General features: G+C 51.3%; 1 protein-coding gene across 7 annotated transcripts in view; it reads right to left on the bottom strand.

Moving 5' to 3' along the window:
• The window catches only part of gatad2ab (GATA zinc finger domain containing 2Ab), a 143578-nt gene that overhangs the window by 1724 nt on the left and 128460 nt on the right, over window positions 1-13394 (bottom strand). For all 7 annotated transcript variants that reach the window (XM_038776341.1, XM_038776342.1, XM_038776344.1 and 4 more), the window contains 4 exons: window positions 12626-12896; window positions 11220-11422; window positions 10246-10329; window positions 6488-6671 (listed from right to left, as the gene is read on the bottom strand). In XM_038776341.1, coding sequence (XP_038632269.1) covers window positions 6488-6671; window positions 10246-10329; window positions 11220-11422; window positions 12626-12896 — 742 coding nt within the window. The remainder of the gene's footprint in view (window positions 1-6487; window positions 6672-10245; window positions 10330-11219; window positions 11423-12625; window positions 12897-13394) is intronic.

Here is a 13394-nt window from a genome sequence, read left to right as displayed (position 1 = left end):
AATCCCTAGTGTAGGAGGCGGCCATTCGTACCATCTAGTCTGCACTGACCCTCTGAAAGAGCACCCTACCTAGGGCCACTCCCCCGCTCTATCCCCGTAACCCCACCTAACCGTTGGACACTGAGGGGCAATTTAGCATGGCCAATCTACCGAAGCTGCACATCTTTGGACTGTGGGAGGAAACTAACACAGACACGGGCAGAATGTACAAACACTACACAGACAGTCACCCAAGGTTGGAATCAAACCTAGGGTCCCTGGCCCTGGAAGGCAGCAGTGCTAATCACAATGCCACCGTATCGCCCCTATTATGTTCTGCTGTGCTTTGCCAAAACTATGATTTCACTGATTTCCAGCATTTTCAAATTTTCCTTTTCATGCCAACGTTAACCTCACTTCATTTAGTGTTTGAATCCCTCCATACCCTCTCCATTCTGTAACCTCAGCCCGAGAATTGGGGTCCTCTCATTTCTGGCCTCGTCAACCCTCTACTTTTCTTCCCTCCACCAACTGGCAACTGCACTGTCATTCCCCAAGCGTCTGTCTCGTTCTCCTTCTTTTTTATTTAAAAATAACTTTTATTAAGATTTTCACAAAATATAAACAACAAAACAATATTGACAAAACAACCATAGTAAAAACCAAAGAACAACAACCAAGCAACTACAAAAACAAAAAAAGCAAACTACAAAAAGGAAAGAGATAACACCCTCCACATTCAATAAACCCATGTACACATTTCTCCCTCCCACCGAACCAAACCCCCCCCCCCCCCCCCCCCCGGGTTGCTGCTGCTGCCGGCCTATTTCCCTACCGTTCCGCCAGGAAGTCTAGGAAAGGCTGCCACCGCCTAAAGAACCCTTGCAACCCTCAGGGCGAATTTCACCCTCTCCAACTTGATGAACCCCGCCATGTCATTGATCCAGGTCTCCACGCTTGGGGGCCTTGCATCCTTCCACTGAAGCAAAATCCTACGCCGGGCTACTAGGGACGCAAAGGCCAGAACACCAGCCTCTTTCGCCTCCTGCGCTCCTGGTTCCGCTCCTACCCCAAATATCGCGAGTCCCCAGCCTGGCTCAGCCCTGGATCCTACCACCCTCGACACCATGCTTGCTACCCCCTTCTAAAAGCCCCCCAAACGCTGGGCATGCCCAGAACATATGGGCATGGTTCGCTGGGCTCCCCGAGCACCTAGCACACCTGTCTTCGCCCCCGAAGAACCTGCTCATCCTCGTCCCGGTCATATGAGCCCTGTGTAGCACCTTGAACTGTATGAGGCTAAGCCTCGCACAAGAAGAGGAGGAATTCACCCTTTCCAGGGCATCCGCCCACGTCCCCTCCTCAATCTCCTCACCCAGCTCCTCTTCCCACTTACCCTTCAGCTCCTCCATCGAGGCCTCATCCACCTCCTGCATGATGTGGTACACATCCGAGATCCTCCCCCTTCCAACCCACACCGCCGAGAGCACCCTGTCCCGTACCCCACGTGGGGGCAACAGAGGGAACCCCTCCACCTGCCGCCTGGCAAACGCCCTCACCTGCATGTACCTAAACATGTTCCCGGGGGGAGCCCACATTTCCCCTCTAACTCATCCAGGCTTGCGAACCTCCCATCTACAAACAGGTCCCTCAACCTCCTGATACATACCCTGTGCCAGCCCAGAAACCCACCATCGATGCTCCCTGGAACAAACCGGTGGTTCCCCCGTATCGGGGACTCCATCGAGCCCCCCACCTCCCCCCTATGCCGTCTCCACTGCCCCCAAATTTTAAGGGTAGCCACCACCACCGGGCTCGTGGTATACCTCGTTGGAGGGAGCGGCAACGGCACCGTTACCAGCGACCCCAGGCTCGTATCCGCACAGGACGCCATCTCCATCCTCTTCCATGCTGCCCCTTCCCCGTCCATTACCCACTTACGCACCGTCGTTGCGATGGCAGCCCAATAGTACCCATAGAGGTTGGGCAGCGCCAGCCCCCCCATCCCTGCCCCGCTCCAAAAACACCCTTCTCACCCTCGGAGTCCCATGCGCCCATACAAATCCCGTGATACTCCTGTTAACCCTCCTAAAAAAGGCCTTCGGGATAAGGATGGGAAGGCACTGGAACAGGAACAAAAACCTCGGGAGCACCGTCATCTTGACTGGCTGCACCCTACCCGCCAGCGACAGCGGTAACATATCCCACCTTTTAAACTCCTCCTCCATTTGCTCCACCAACCTTGTGAGGTTAAGCTTGTGCAGGGCCCCCCAGCTCCTAGCCACCTGGACTCCCAGGTACCTAAAGCTCCTCCCTGCCTGCTTCAGTGGGAGCCTACCAATCCCCTCCTCCTGATCCCCCGGGTGCACAATGAACAACTCGCTCATACCCAGGTTGAGCTTATACGCAGAAAAGCCCCCAAATTCGCTGAGAATCCTCATCACCTCCGGCATTTCCCCCCACCGGGTCCGCCACATACAGCAACAGTTTGTCCGCATAAAGCGACACTCGATGCTCCTCCCCACCCCGCACCAGGCCCCTCCAGTTCCCTGACTCCCTCAACGCCATGGCCAGGGGCTCACTTGCCAACGCAAAGAGCAAGGGGGACAGGGGACACCCCTGTCTCGTCCCCCGGTGCAGCCGAAAGTACTCGGACCTCCTCCTATTCATGGCTACACTCGCCATCGGGGCCTCATAAAGCAGCCTCACCCAGCGGACAAACCCCTCCCCAAACCTTTCCAACACCTCCCACAGATACCCCCACTCAACCCTATCAAAGGCCTTCTCCGCGTCTAATGCCACCACTATCTCCGCCTCCCCTTCCACAGCCGGCATCATAATGACATTCAGAAGCCTTCGTATGTTGGTATTCAACTGCCTTCCCTTTACAAACCCCGTCTGGTCCTCGTGAATGACCCCTGGCACACAATCCTCTATCCTTGTAGCTAAGATCTTCGCCAACAGTTTGGCGTCTACATTTAGCAGCGAGATCGGCCTATCTGACCCACACTGCAGGGAGTCCTTGTCCCGCTTAAGGATCAAGGAAATCGGCACCCGTGACATAGCTGGGGGCAAAGCCCACCCCTCCCTTGCCTCGTTAAAGGTCCGAACCAACAGGGTGCCCAACAGGTCCGCATGCATTTTATAGAATTCGGCCGGAAACCCATCCGGCCCCGGCGCCTTCCCCGACTGCATGCTCCCTATCCCTTTGACCATTCCTCCAGCTCAATCGGCGCCCCCAGTCCCTCCACCTGCCCCGCCTCCACCTTCGGAAATCGCAGCTTGTCCAAGAAGCGCCCCATTCCCCCCCCCATCCCTCCCTCCACCGGGGGTTCAGACCGGTACAGTTCCTCATAAAAGTCCCTAAAGACCCCATTTACGTCTACCCCCCTCCGCACCACCTTCCCATCTCTATCCTTCACTCCCCCAATCTCCCTGGCCGTGTCTCGCTTTCGGAGCTGGTGTGCCAGCATCCGACTCGCTTTCTCCCCGCATTCATACACCGCTCCCTGTGCTTTCCTCCACTGAGCTTCCGCCTTTCTGGTGGGCAGTAGGTCGAACCTGGCCTGAAGGCTACGCCGCTCCCCCAGCAATCCCTCCTCCGGAGCCTCCGCATATCTCCTGTCCACCCTCACCATCTCCCCTACCAATCTCTCCCTCTCTCTCTGCTCTCACCTCTCCCTATGGGTTCGGATGGAAATCAACTCCCCTCTAATCACCGCCTTCAATGCCTCCCAGACCGTCCCCACTCGGACCTCCCCGTTATCGTTGGCCTCAAAGTACCTCTTGATACACCCCCGAACCCTCCCGGCCACCTCCTCGTCTGCCAGCAGCCCCACCTCCAAGCGCCAGAGCGGGCGCTGGTCCCTCTCCTCCCCCAGCCCGAGGTCCACCCAGTACGGGGCATGATCCGAAATGGCTATGGCAGAGTATTTGACATCCTCCACCCTCGAAACCAGCCCCCTGCTCAGGACAAAAAAAATCGATCCTGGAATAGGCCTTATGCACGTGGGAGAAAAACGAGTACTCCCTGGCCCTTGGCCTCACAAACCTCCAGGGATCCACCCCTCCCATCTGATCCATAAACCCCCTCAACACATTAGCCTCCGGTGGCCTCCTACCCGTCCGGGACCTGGATCGGCCCAATGGGGGAATCCAGCACCGTGTTGAAGCCCCCCCCCCCCCATGATCAGGCCCCCCGCCTCCAGATCCGGAATGCGGCCCAACATGCGCCGCATAAACCCCGCATCGTCCCAGTTTGGGGCGTAAACATTCACCAGCACCACCCGCTCCCCCTGCAGCTTACCACTCACCATCACATACCTCCCGCCACTGTCAGCCATCACATTTGACGCCTCAAACGACACCCTCTTTCCCCCCAGGATCGCACCCCCCGATTCTTCTCATCCAGCCCTGAATGAAATACTTGGCCCACCCATCCCTTCCTCATTCGAACCTGGTCCGCCACCTTCAGGTGCGTCTCTTGAGCATGGCCACATCCGCCTTCAGCCCCTTCAAGTACGTAAACACCCAGGCCCGCTTGACCGGCCCCTTCAGCCCCCTCACATTCCAAGTTATCAGCCGGATCAGAGGGCTCCCTGCCCCCCGCCCCTGCCGATTAGCCATAACCCATCCCCTGCCCGCCACTGGCCAGCGCCCCCCGCTCGGCCTGTTCCCCACGGCGGCAACTCCCCCCCCCCCCCCCCAGCATTCTCCAGCTCCTTCCTGGCCATTCCAGCAGCAACCCGGTACCCCCCCAGGCTAGGACCCCTCCTAGCCGCGCCCCCCCCTCCATAGCACTCCCCGCGAGCCAGCTAACCACCGCTGACCCCGGTGACACCCGACACACCGCCGACCCCTCCCCACGTGGGGCTACTCCTCCGCCTCCGTGCCCATCAGCAGGCCCCCCCCGCTCTTGCGCGGGACAATAAAAGCCAGCAAAGGCCCGCGCTTCTCAGCCCCGACCCCGCCCCCATCACCCCGCAGCACGGGAAACCAGAGGCAAGCCCGCGCTTTCGCCCTGCCCAACCCCGCCTCCTTTAGGGCAACTCCCATTGCCGGTCCCCACCACCAGCTCCCCGAACCCGTCCACCAGACCCATACAAAAAGACATAAAGGCATCGCCCCACCACCCTAAAGGCAACACACATCCTGCATGAAACAGAGAACCCCCCCTCCAAAAAAAAATAGACACAGTTACATTTACATATAAAACCCCGATCCCTGACCCTCAGTTTGAGTCCAATTTCTCGGCCTGCACAAAGGCCCACGCCTCCTCCGGGGACTCAAAGTAATGGTGACGGTCCTTGTAGGTGACCCACAGACGCGTCGGCTGCAACATGCCAAACTTCACACTCTATCTGTGGAGCACCGCCTTCATCCGGTTGTACCCGGCCCTCCGCTTAGCCACCTCCGCACTCCAGTCCTGGTAGATCCGCACCACCGTGTTCTCCCACTTGCTGCTCCGCTCCTTCTTGGCCCACCGAAGCACGCACTCCCGGTCAACGAACCAGTGGAACCGCACCAGCACCGCCCGCGGCGGCTCATTCGGCTTGGGCATCCTAGCCAGTATTCTGTGGGCCCCCTCCAGCTCCAGGGTCCCCCAGAAGGACCCAGCTCCCATCAGCGAGTTCAACAAAACGACCACATAGGCCGCCAGGTCCGACCCCTCCAGCCCCTCTGTGAGGCCCAGGATCCGTAAATTTTTCCGCCTCGACCTGTTGTCCATCTCCTCGAACCGCTCCTGCCACTTTTTATGGAGCGCCTCGTGCATCTCCACCTTTACCGCGAGGGCCGCCGCCTCATCCTCCCTTTCGGAAGTCTGCTGCTGCAGCTCCCGGATTGCGGCCCCCTGGGCTGTCTGTGTCTCCAGAAGCTTACCAGTGGTAGCCTTCAGCGACTCCAGCAGCTCCGCCTTAAGCTCCTGAAAGCAGCGCCTAAGAGTCTCCTGCTGCTCCTGCGCCCACTGCCTCCACTCCTCGAGGGCTCAGCCGGCCGCCATTTTGTTTTCCTTCCCCCATTTTTCCAGAGGCGCTGCCACCGCTTTTCTGCTCGCCCCACTCCTGGTCCGGACCATAGAACCCTGGGGATCCAGTGCAGACCCCTTCCCACGTCGGGAATCGTCGATAAAGTGCCGCTGGGGCCCTGAAAAAGAGCCCCAAAGTCCGTTTCTAGCGGGAGCTGCCGAACGTGCGGCGTAGCTCCGCATAGCCACAACCGGAAGACTTTGTTCTCCTTTTAACACTCTTATTTTTGATCTGTTGTGACAAATTTTGCTGACGCAAACCGCGAAGCAACCTTGCGGCATTCTACGACATTAAAGATGCTCTGAAAATACAGATTATTGCACTGAATACCCTTAAGGTTTTCAGGATAAGCTGTGTTATTCAGTTTGACACAAGACAGAAGGTTTTTCGATTGCCAAGGAGGACAGGCGGAGGCTGAGAATGAATGCGCCAGGGGCAAAGAGATAGAAACCTAATAAAAGTGGAGCATCTTGTTGATGTACCTGTGTTGGTGATCTGTTTCCTCCAGGTGGCGGTGTTGCCTTTGCTCATGGCTCTCTCTGTATGCTTACTCTGCCTGCTGACAAGAGTCGAGTTCTGCAGCTGAGACGATTGGCTAAACGTGTGCAGCACCCCTCGGGGGTTGGCTGTAATCGAATGCGGCCCTCGAGACAGCTGCCCAGAGCTCTGGATAAAATAAAATCACAGTTAGTTACAAAAACACAGGAATTAATTATCATCTATTAACTCGACTGGAGTCTGTACTCAAAATATAACACATTTTGGGCCTTAAGTGCTTTCATATTTAAAAAAAATAAATTTAGAGTGCCTAATTCATTTTTTCCAATTAAGGGGCAAGTTAGCGTGGCATATCCACCTACCCTGCATATCTGTTGGGTTGTGGGGCCAATACCCAAACACGGGGAGAATGTGTAAACGCCACACGGACAGTGACCCAGAGCCAGGATCGAACCTGGGACCTCGGTGACTTGAGGCGGCAGTGCTAACCATTGCGTCACTGTGCTGCCCTGACGTTCACACTTTTGAGCGCAGAGGTAGACATAAAAACAAACTCAGGTTAAGTACAGGAAGGGGAACGGAACTAACATTGATTCTAGATGGGCAGCACGGTGGCGCAGTGGGTTAGCCCTGCTGCCTCACGGCGCCGAGGTCTCAGGTTCGATCCCGGCTCTGGGTCATTGTCCGTGTGGAGTTTGCACATTCTCCCCATGTTTGCGTGGGTTGCGCCCCCACAACCCAAAGACGTGCAGGGTCGGTAGATTGGCCACGCCAAATTGCCCCTTAATTGGAAAAATGAATTGGGTACACTAAATTTATAAAAAAAACATTGATTCTAGATAACTCTTTGGCAGTACGGTAGCATTGTGGTTAGCACAATTGCTTCACAGCTCTAGGGTCCCAGGTTCGATTCCTGGCTTGGGTCACTGTCTGTGCGGAGTCTGCATGTTCTCCCAGTGTGTGCGTGGGTTTCCTCCGGTTTCCTCCCACAGTCCAAAGATGTGCAGGTTAGGTGGATTGGCCATGCTAAATTGCCCTTAGTGTCCAAAATTGCCCGTAGTGTTGAGTGGGGTTACTGGGTTATGGGGATAGGGGGGAGGTGTGGGCTTGGGTAGGGTGCTGTTTCCAAGAACCGGTGCAGACTCGATGGGCCGAATGGCCTCCTGCTGCACTGTAAATTCTATGAGAGCTAGAGAGAATTGGAAATAGAGGGCCAGCAATCGTTCGAGATTGATATGGATGACATAGACAAAAATACCAGGGGAATGTAAATGGTGGTGATAATGACCAAGAAGGACGCATTAAGAGTTCAGAATGCGTTAAAGCAGAGCAGAGGTAAGCAGTGTGTCAAAGGACAACGTGGAACAGGGAACAGATGGCTCTAGTGGAGTGGAGTGGAGTGGGAAGAGGGGAGACCATGGTGAGGGGAAAACAGATCGATGGAAGAAATGAAAATAAATCGATAGAAATAAAAAAAATGGGGTGAAGGTGGAGGAGACAGTTCACAGCCTCAAGTTGTTGAACTCAATGTTAACTTTGGAAGGCTGTAACATGCCTAATTGGAAAATGTGGTGCTGTTATTCCAGTTTGCGGTGAGCTTCACTGGAACATTGCAGCAGGACTCAGACCTTCCTGTTGCTTCCCATCAACTCACCATCCTGCTCTCATGCCCATATGCCCATCCTTGGCCTGCAGTTCTGAGACGATGTTTCTTTTATAGGAAAAGTGTAGGTCATTGCAACATCAGTTTTAAAGGTTCAAAGATAAGTTTGGTGATAATTACCTAAACCTCTTTTTGGGAGATTTTAAGATTTAGCAGATCTAACTTACTTCTCAAAAACTAGCCGAGTCCCCGTGGTATTGCCCACTGGGCATGCAACTGAGACAGTGCCAGGTCTGGGCATAAATAGGGCAGCACAGCCAAAAGCTGGGGCCTCGAGACAGAGTAAGTCAAGTAGGATAGAAACATAAAAAATGTGGACAATTTATTCAGCTCATCTCTGTTGGCCAAATTCAACCTGATCCCACCTTGCAGATCTTGGCCTGCAGCATGTACATTACAGCACTTCAAGTGCCTGTCCAACTATTTTTTTTGAAGCGATGAGAGTTTCTGCCTCGATTGCCTTTCAGGCAGAGCGAGCTCCAGACCTTCACCACTTTTGTAATCTTTCTGCCAATTACTATGGCAGTGAAGAGGTTGGGGGAATTGCAACATGCAGGAAGTCAAGGATCAGCTGAATATGACCACTTGCTCTGTTGCACTATGATTTGATTGGTCCATCTGGGCACCACCGAGTTTCTCAAAAGAGGCAGGAGGATCACATTTTCAACCTACGAAAACAGATGACCAACTACTAACTTGTTAAACTATGTTGTGCATTGCACATCAAATGGAGCTGTACACAAATCTAATAGCTCATACCATTGTGGTTGGATCTGATCAGATTTGCTTCGCTTCCCACTCCCTTGCCTATTGCTACAGCAAACACAATTCTATCTGGATACATTTCGTATTAAAGGCACAAAGATACCCTCCAACCAAAAACAGAAATTCCTAGTGAGGCGCAGTGTTTTTCATTTTCTACCCACCCAGGTAAAAGCAATAATGATTGCTGCATGCTGACTGAGAAAAAGCCTTCTGTTTTCTTTTCTAGCTACTTAGTGCAAAAGACCTGCTTTTGATCAGGAATGCAAAAATAAAAAAGTGGCCGACATCAGGCATATTTGAGTGCCGTCTGTCACAAAATCTTCAGGTCATTTATTTGACCATTTGGCTCCACACCACAACTGGGGCGGTACGGCAACGCAGTTGGTAGCATTGCTGCCCCACAGCATAGAGGACCCGGGTTCGACCTTGGCCCCGGGTCACTGTCCATGTGGAGTTTGCATTCTCCCCGTGTCTGTGTGGGTCTGACCCTCACAACCCAAAGATGTGCAGGGTAGGTGGATTGGTCATGCTACACTGCCGCTTAATTGGGGAAAAAAAAAAATTGAGTACTCAAAATCTATATAAAAAAAAAGTTCTATATCACAACTGTGACATGGAACAGCATGGTCACCCAAATCTGAATTAAGGAATTGAAAAGGTATTAATTCCATCAATTGAGATTAAGTACATACAGGTGGAGGGCAGTGATTCTGTGGTTACTTGAGACATATAAAGAAGCTCACAGGGTCTGGGTCATGTGAGAAGGTTTATACCTGTAATGTTTTACTCTGCAAATAAATCTATTCCAAGTATTGGCTGTGGTTTCTTCCTTCACCATTTGGCTATCAGGATTATAGATGAAGGAACTCGGTGAATATTGGAAACTGCAGTTACTGTGAGCTCAAACCTATCCAACCTTCAAATATTGTATCACTTCGGATTGGATTTTGCTTCTGGTAAATTGCATTTTGCGATAAACTTGGATTTCTGCTGCATCCTGAAATATCTGGCCAGTCTGCAAGGCTTTTTAATCACCTTTCAGGGCAATCAGGGGAGTTGGACAGGCATCCAGTACATCTTCCGAATGTGGATATAGAGAGAGAAAGGGTCACTTGCTGATCATGCAGCAAGCGAACGCATTCACCTCACCCATGACGTGCTCAAGTTTGTCCATGGAAAATACTCCATCTGCTGTGAGCACAAATAGAATGCCGGGAGAAGCCACAGTTGGAACAGTCACAACTAATCATAGAGACAACTCTGCAATTCAGCACTTGCAATTTTCATCGTTAGTGAATAACTTGTCTCCAATACCTGTTTCAACGTGTGGTGTACTGCAGAGTCCTGCTTGCTCTGTATACTAGATGATGTCTGTTGCAGTATCCGTTGTTCAATCTCCTGCAAAACAAAGTGATTGTTCTATGCCACTATCTTCTTCACACACATGCGCAAGGGAGGAAGGTAAATATCTGCAGTGGAGGATTCAGCCACAAGCTACTTGCATTGCTGTTGCCCTTGGGAGATAGCTGTGCTCGGAACCTGGGTATCTCTCGGCGAGTTGAATTCTCTCCCCCTCAAAGTAAACAATAACTTTATCCTCCAAAGATGACAGTCCCTCACTCAGTACACAGAATAAAGTGTATTTCTGAAACACACATGGCTGCAGTATTATATATTATCTCACAATTTTGTCATTCTGTGGGTACCAATGTGCGGTACAGTCCGTCACTGTGTGACACTGGGGCACATTACTAGTGGGGATAGGTCTCTCTCCATATAACACAGTGGACAATACTAGTGTCTGTCACTGTATAACACTGGGATACAGTACTGGTGGGGACAGGTCTGTCACTGTATAACGCTGGGATACAGTACTGGTGGGGACGGGTCTGTCACTGTATAACACTGGGGTACAGTACTGGTGGGGATGGGTCTGTCACTGTATAAAATTGGGGTACAGTACTGTTGGGGACAGGTCTGTCACTGTATAACACTGGGGTACAGTACTGGTGGGGACGGGTCTGTCACTGTATAACACTGGGGTACAGTACTGGTGGGGACGGGTCTGTCACTGTATAACACTGGGGTACAGTACTGGTGGGGATGGGTCTGTCACTGTATAAAATTGGGGTACAGTACTGTTGGGGACAGGTCTGTCACTGTATAACACTGGGGTACAGTACTGGTGGGGATGGGTCTGTCACTGTATAACACTGGGGTACAGTACTGGTGGGGATGGGTCTGTCACTGTATAACACTGGGGAAGTTGTAACTTTTCACCTGCTCACCTGTTCCTGCTGAAGGGCCTTCACAAATGCTGCTTTCAGACGATTGGTATGTTCAGCTTTCAATGCCTTCTTCTGGTTGGACGTCACACACTGCTCACACATGATAGTCCCAGTTTTTCCTTGCCTCCAGCGACAGGTGAAATCAGTTTTACATTGAGAACAGGCGTATGGCTCTTGGGTCAATCCCTGTGCTGAACCTTTATCTGAGAAAGCAGGAAAACACATCACAATCGGAACACAAAGTAACCCACCCCCCCATCCCACAAACTCAACAGTTTTCAAGCCTTAGCTCAATTCAAGTGCTGGACTCTCACCACTGAAGTGCTTTGGGATGTTTTACTACGTTCAAGGCCCAATATCAATGCAAGTTGTTGTTGTTGATTGTTCAGTTGGGAATTAAATTACCCACCATGTAACTGAGCTGTACAGACCTGGAAAGGAAGACTTGTATTTCTACTGAGACTTTCATGATCTCAGGATGTCCGAAAGCACTTCTTGTTTTCTCCAAGTGTAGTCACGTGGGAAGACTGCAGCTACCAATTTGCACACAACAAGTTCCCACAAACAGAGATGTGATAATGACTGGAAAAAGGTGTTGGGTGGAAGAAAAATATCAGCCAACAGGCAGGTCAAGATACCTGCCCTTTGCAGAGTTGTGTCCAACTTAATAGTATCTACAGGATGAACCTGGCTGAATGCACAGTGCAGTACTGGTAGAACCCTTGGTCGATCTTCAGTTAACTGATAATGAAGGTGGTGTAGTTATCCTCAAACACTTGCATACCCCGACAAAACTAAAACGTGTGGAGCAGCCCTTTCAGATTTACACTGCAGACTTGTAATTCATGTTTGAGCCCACCCATGACCTAACCCTGCGTACACCCACCAAATCAGCAGTTGTGGATTGTCAATGGTCATGCGGCCTGATAATAGCTAATGGTGAAAACTGGGTTCAATCGGAGCTGATTTAATGATTCAGAATACGGATTTAGTAAGAGGGAAAAACAGGGCAGAAAGAATTACAATGATCTGGAATGCACCTCATGAAAGGGGCGAGGAAGCAATTTCAATAGGAATTGTCAAAAGGGAATTGGATAAATTCATGAAGAGGAATAAAATGCAAGTCTATGAGCAATGAGAAAGGAAGTGGCACTAACTGGGCAGCTGTTTCAAAGAGCTGAAACAGGAAAGATGGGCTAAATGGTCACATCCGGTTACTTTATGAATATATTGTGGCGTATTCCAGCACTACATGGTACTACCACTTCGACGATTTCAACTTCTTAAATCCACTACTTGGCTAACTTCAGTGTTTGATCAATAGCTTTTATTTTAGAAGCCCAGAGCCAAGTTTCTATAGCTCGAACTGATCGGAAGAATATGGTGCGCAAGAGCTACCACTCTACCTTGGGTTTCTAGAAGATTATGCACCACCTCCTCCAGGCCCACCAGGTAGATAAACTCGTTATTGGCAGCACTCGGTAGGAAGTTCAGTTCGGGAGCTGGTGGTTTGGGTGGTGGGATTTCCAGCAGCGTCTTCTCCAGCTGTTTCCGAAGAGCAAGTTTGGCCGCTGCTTGCCGACTAGCTGGTGAGTCATTGGAATTCATGACTGACGACAGAGTGTTGGTATTTGACTGACCCGAGTTCAGCGTTGAGGCTTTCACTGTACTCGATGCCTGTAAAACAATTAAAGGATAAGCAGCTCGGTAGAAACACAAAGCGATTAAAAGAGAGACAGAACCAAACACCTCAAAATTATCTTTCCTGCTCGGAAAGTCACAGATTCTTACTGCAGCCAAGTTCCTAAAGCACCATTAGCCTCTTTGCTATCACCCCCCAAATTTTATTTAATCATTCACAGACATGAGCAACGTTCTTCATAAGCCATGTGTGCGCATGGCCCTGCAGTGACCCAAAGGTTACTGTGCAAGCTGCTCAAAGTTGCCTTTTTAAAACATTTGTAAACTGTGGCGTAAAAGAATAAGGATGCAATGAAAATAACAGATTACGTTCAACTGAAAACATTTAAATAGGACATTGGATGTCTCTCTCATTGGCAAGGCCAACATTTATTGCCCATCTCCAATTGTCCTCGAGAGGCCACCTACTTGTACTACTTTATCCACATTATAGAGACATAGAAAATAGAAGCAGGAACAAGTCATTCGGCCCTT

Source organism: Scyliorhinus canicula, chromosome 18 (assembly GCF_902713615.1).
Source record: "Scyliorhinus canicula chromosome 18, sScyCan1.1, whole genome shotgun sequence".
Lineage (NCBI taxonomy): Eukaryota > Metazoa > Chordata > Chondrichthyes > Carcharhiniformes > Scyliorhinidae > Scyliorhinus > Scyliorhinus canicula.
This window is presented reverse-complemented; position numbering and strand designations above follow the sequence as displayed.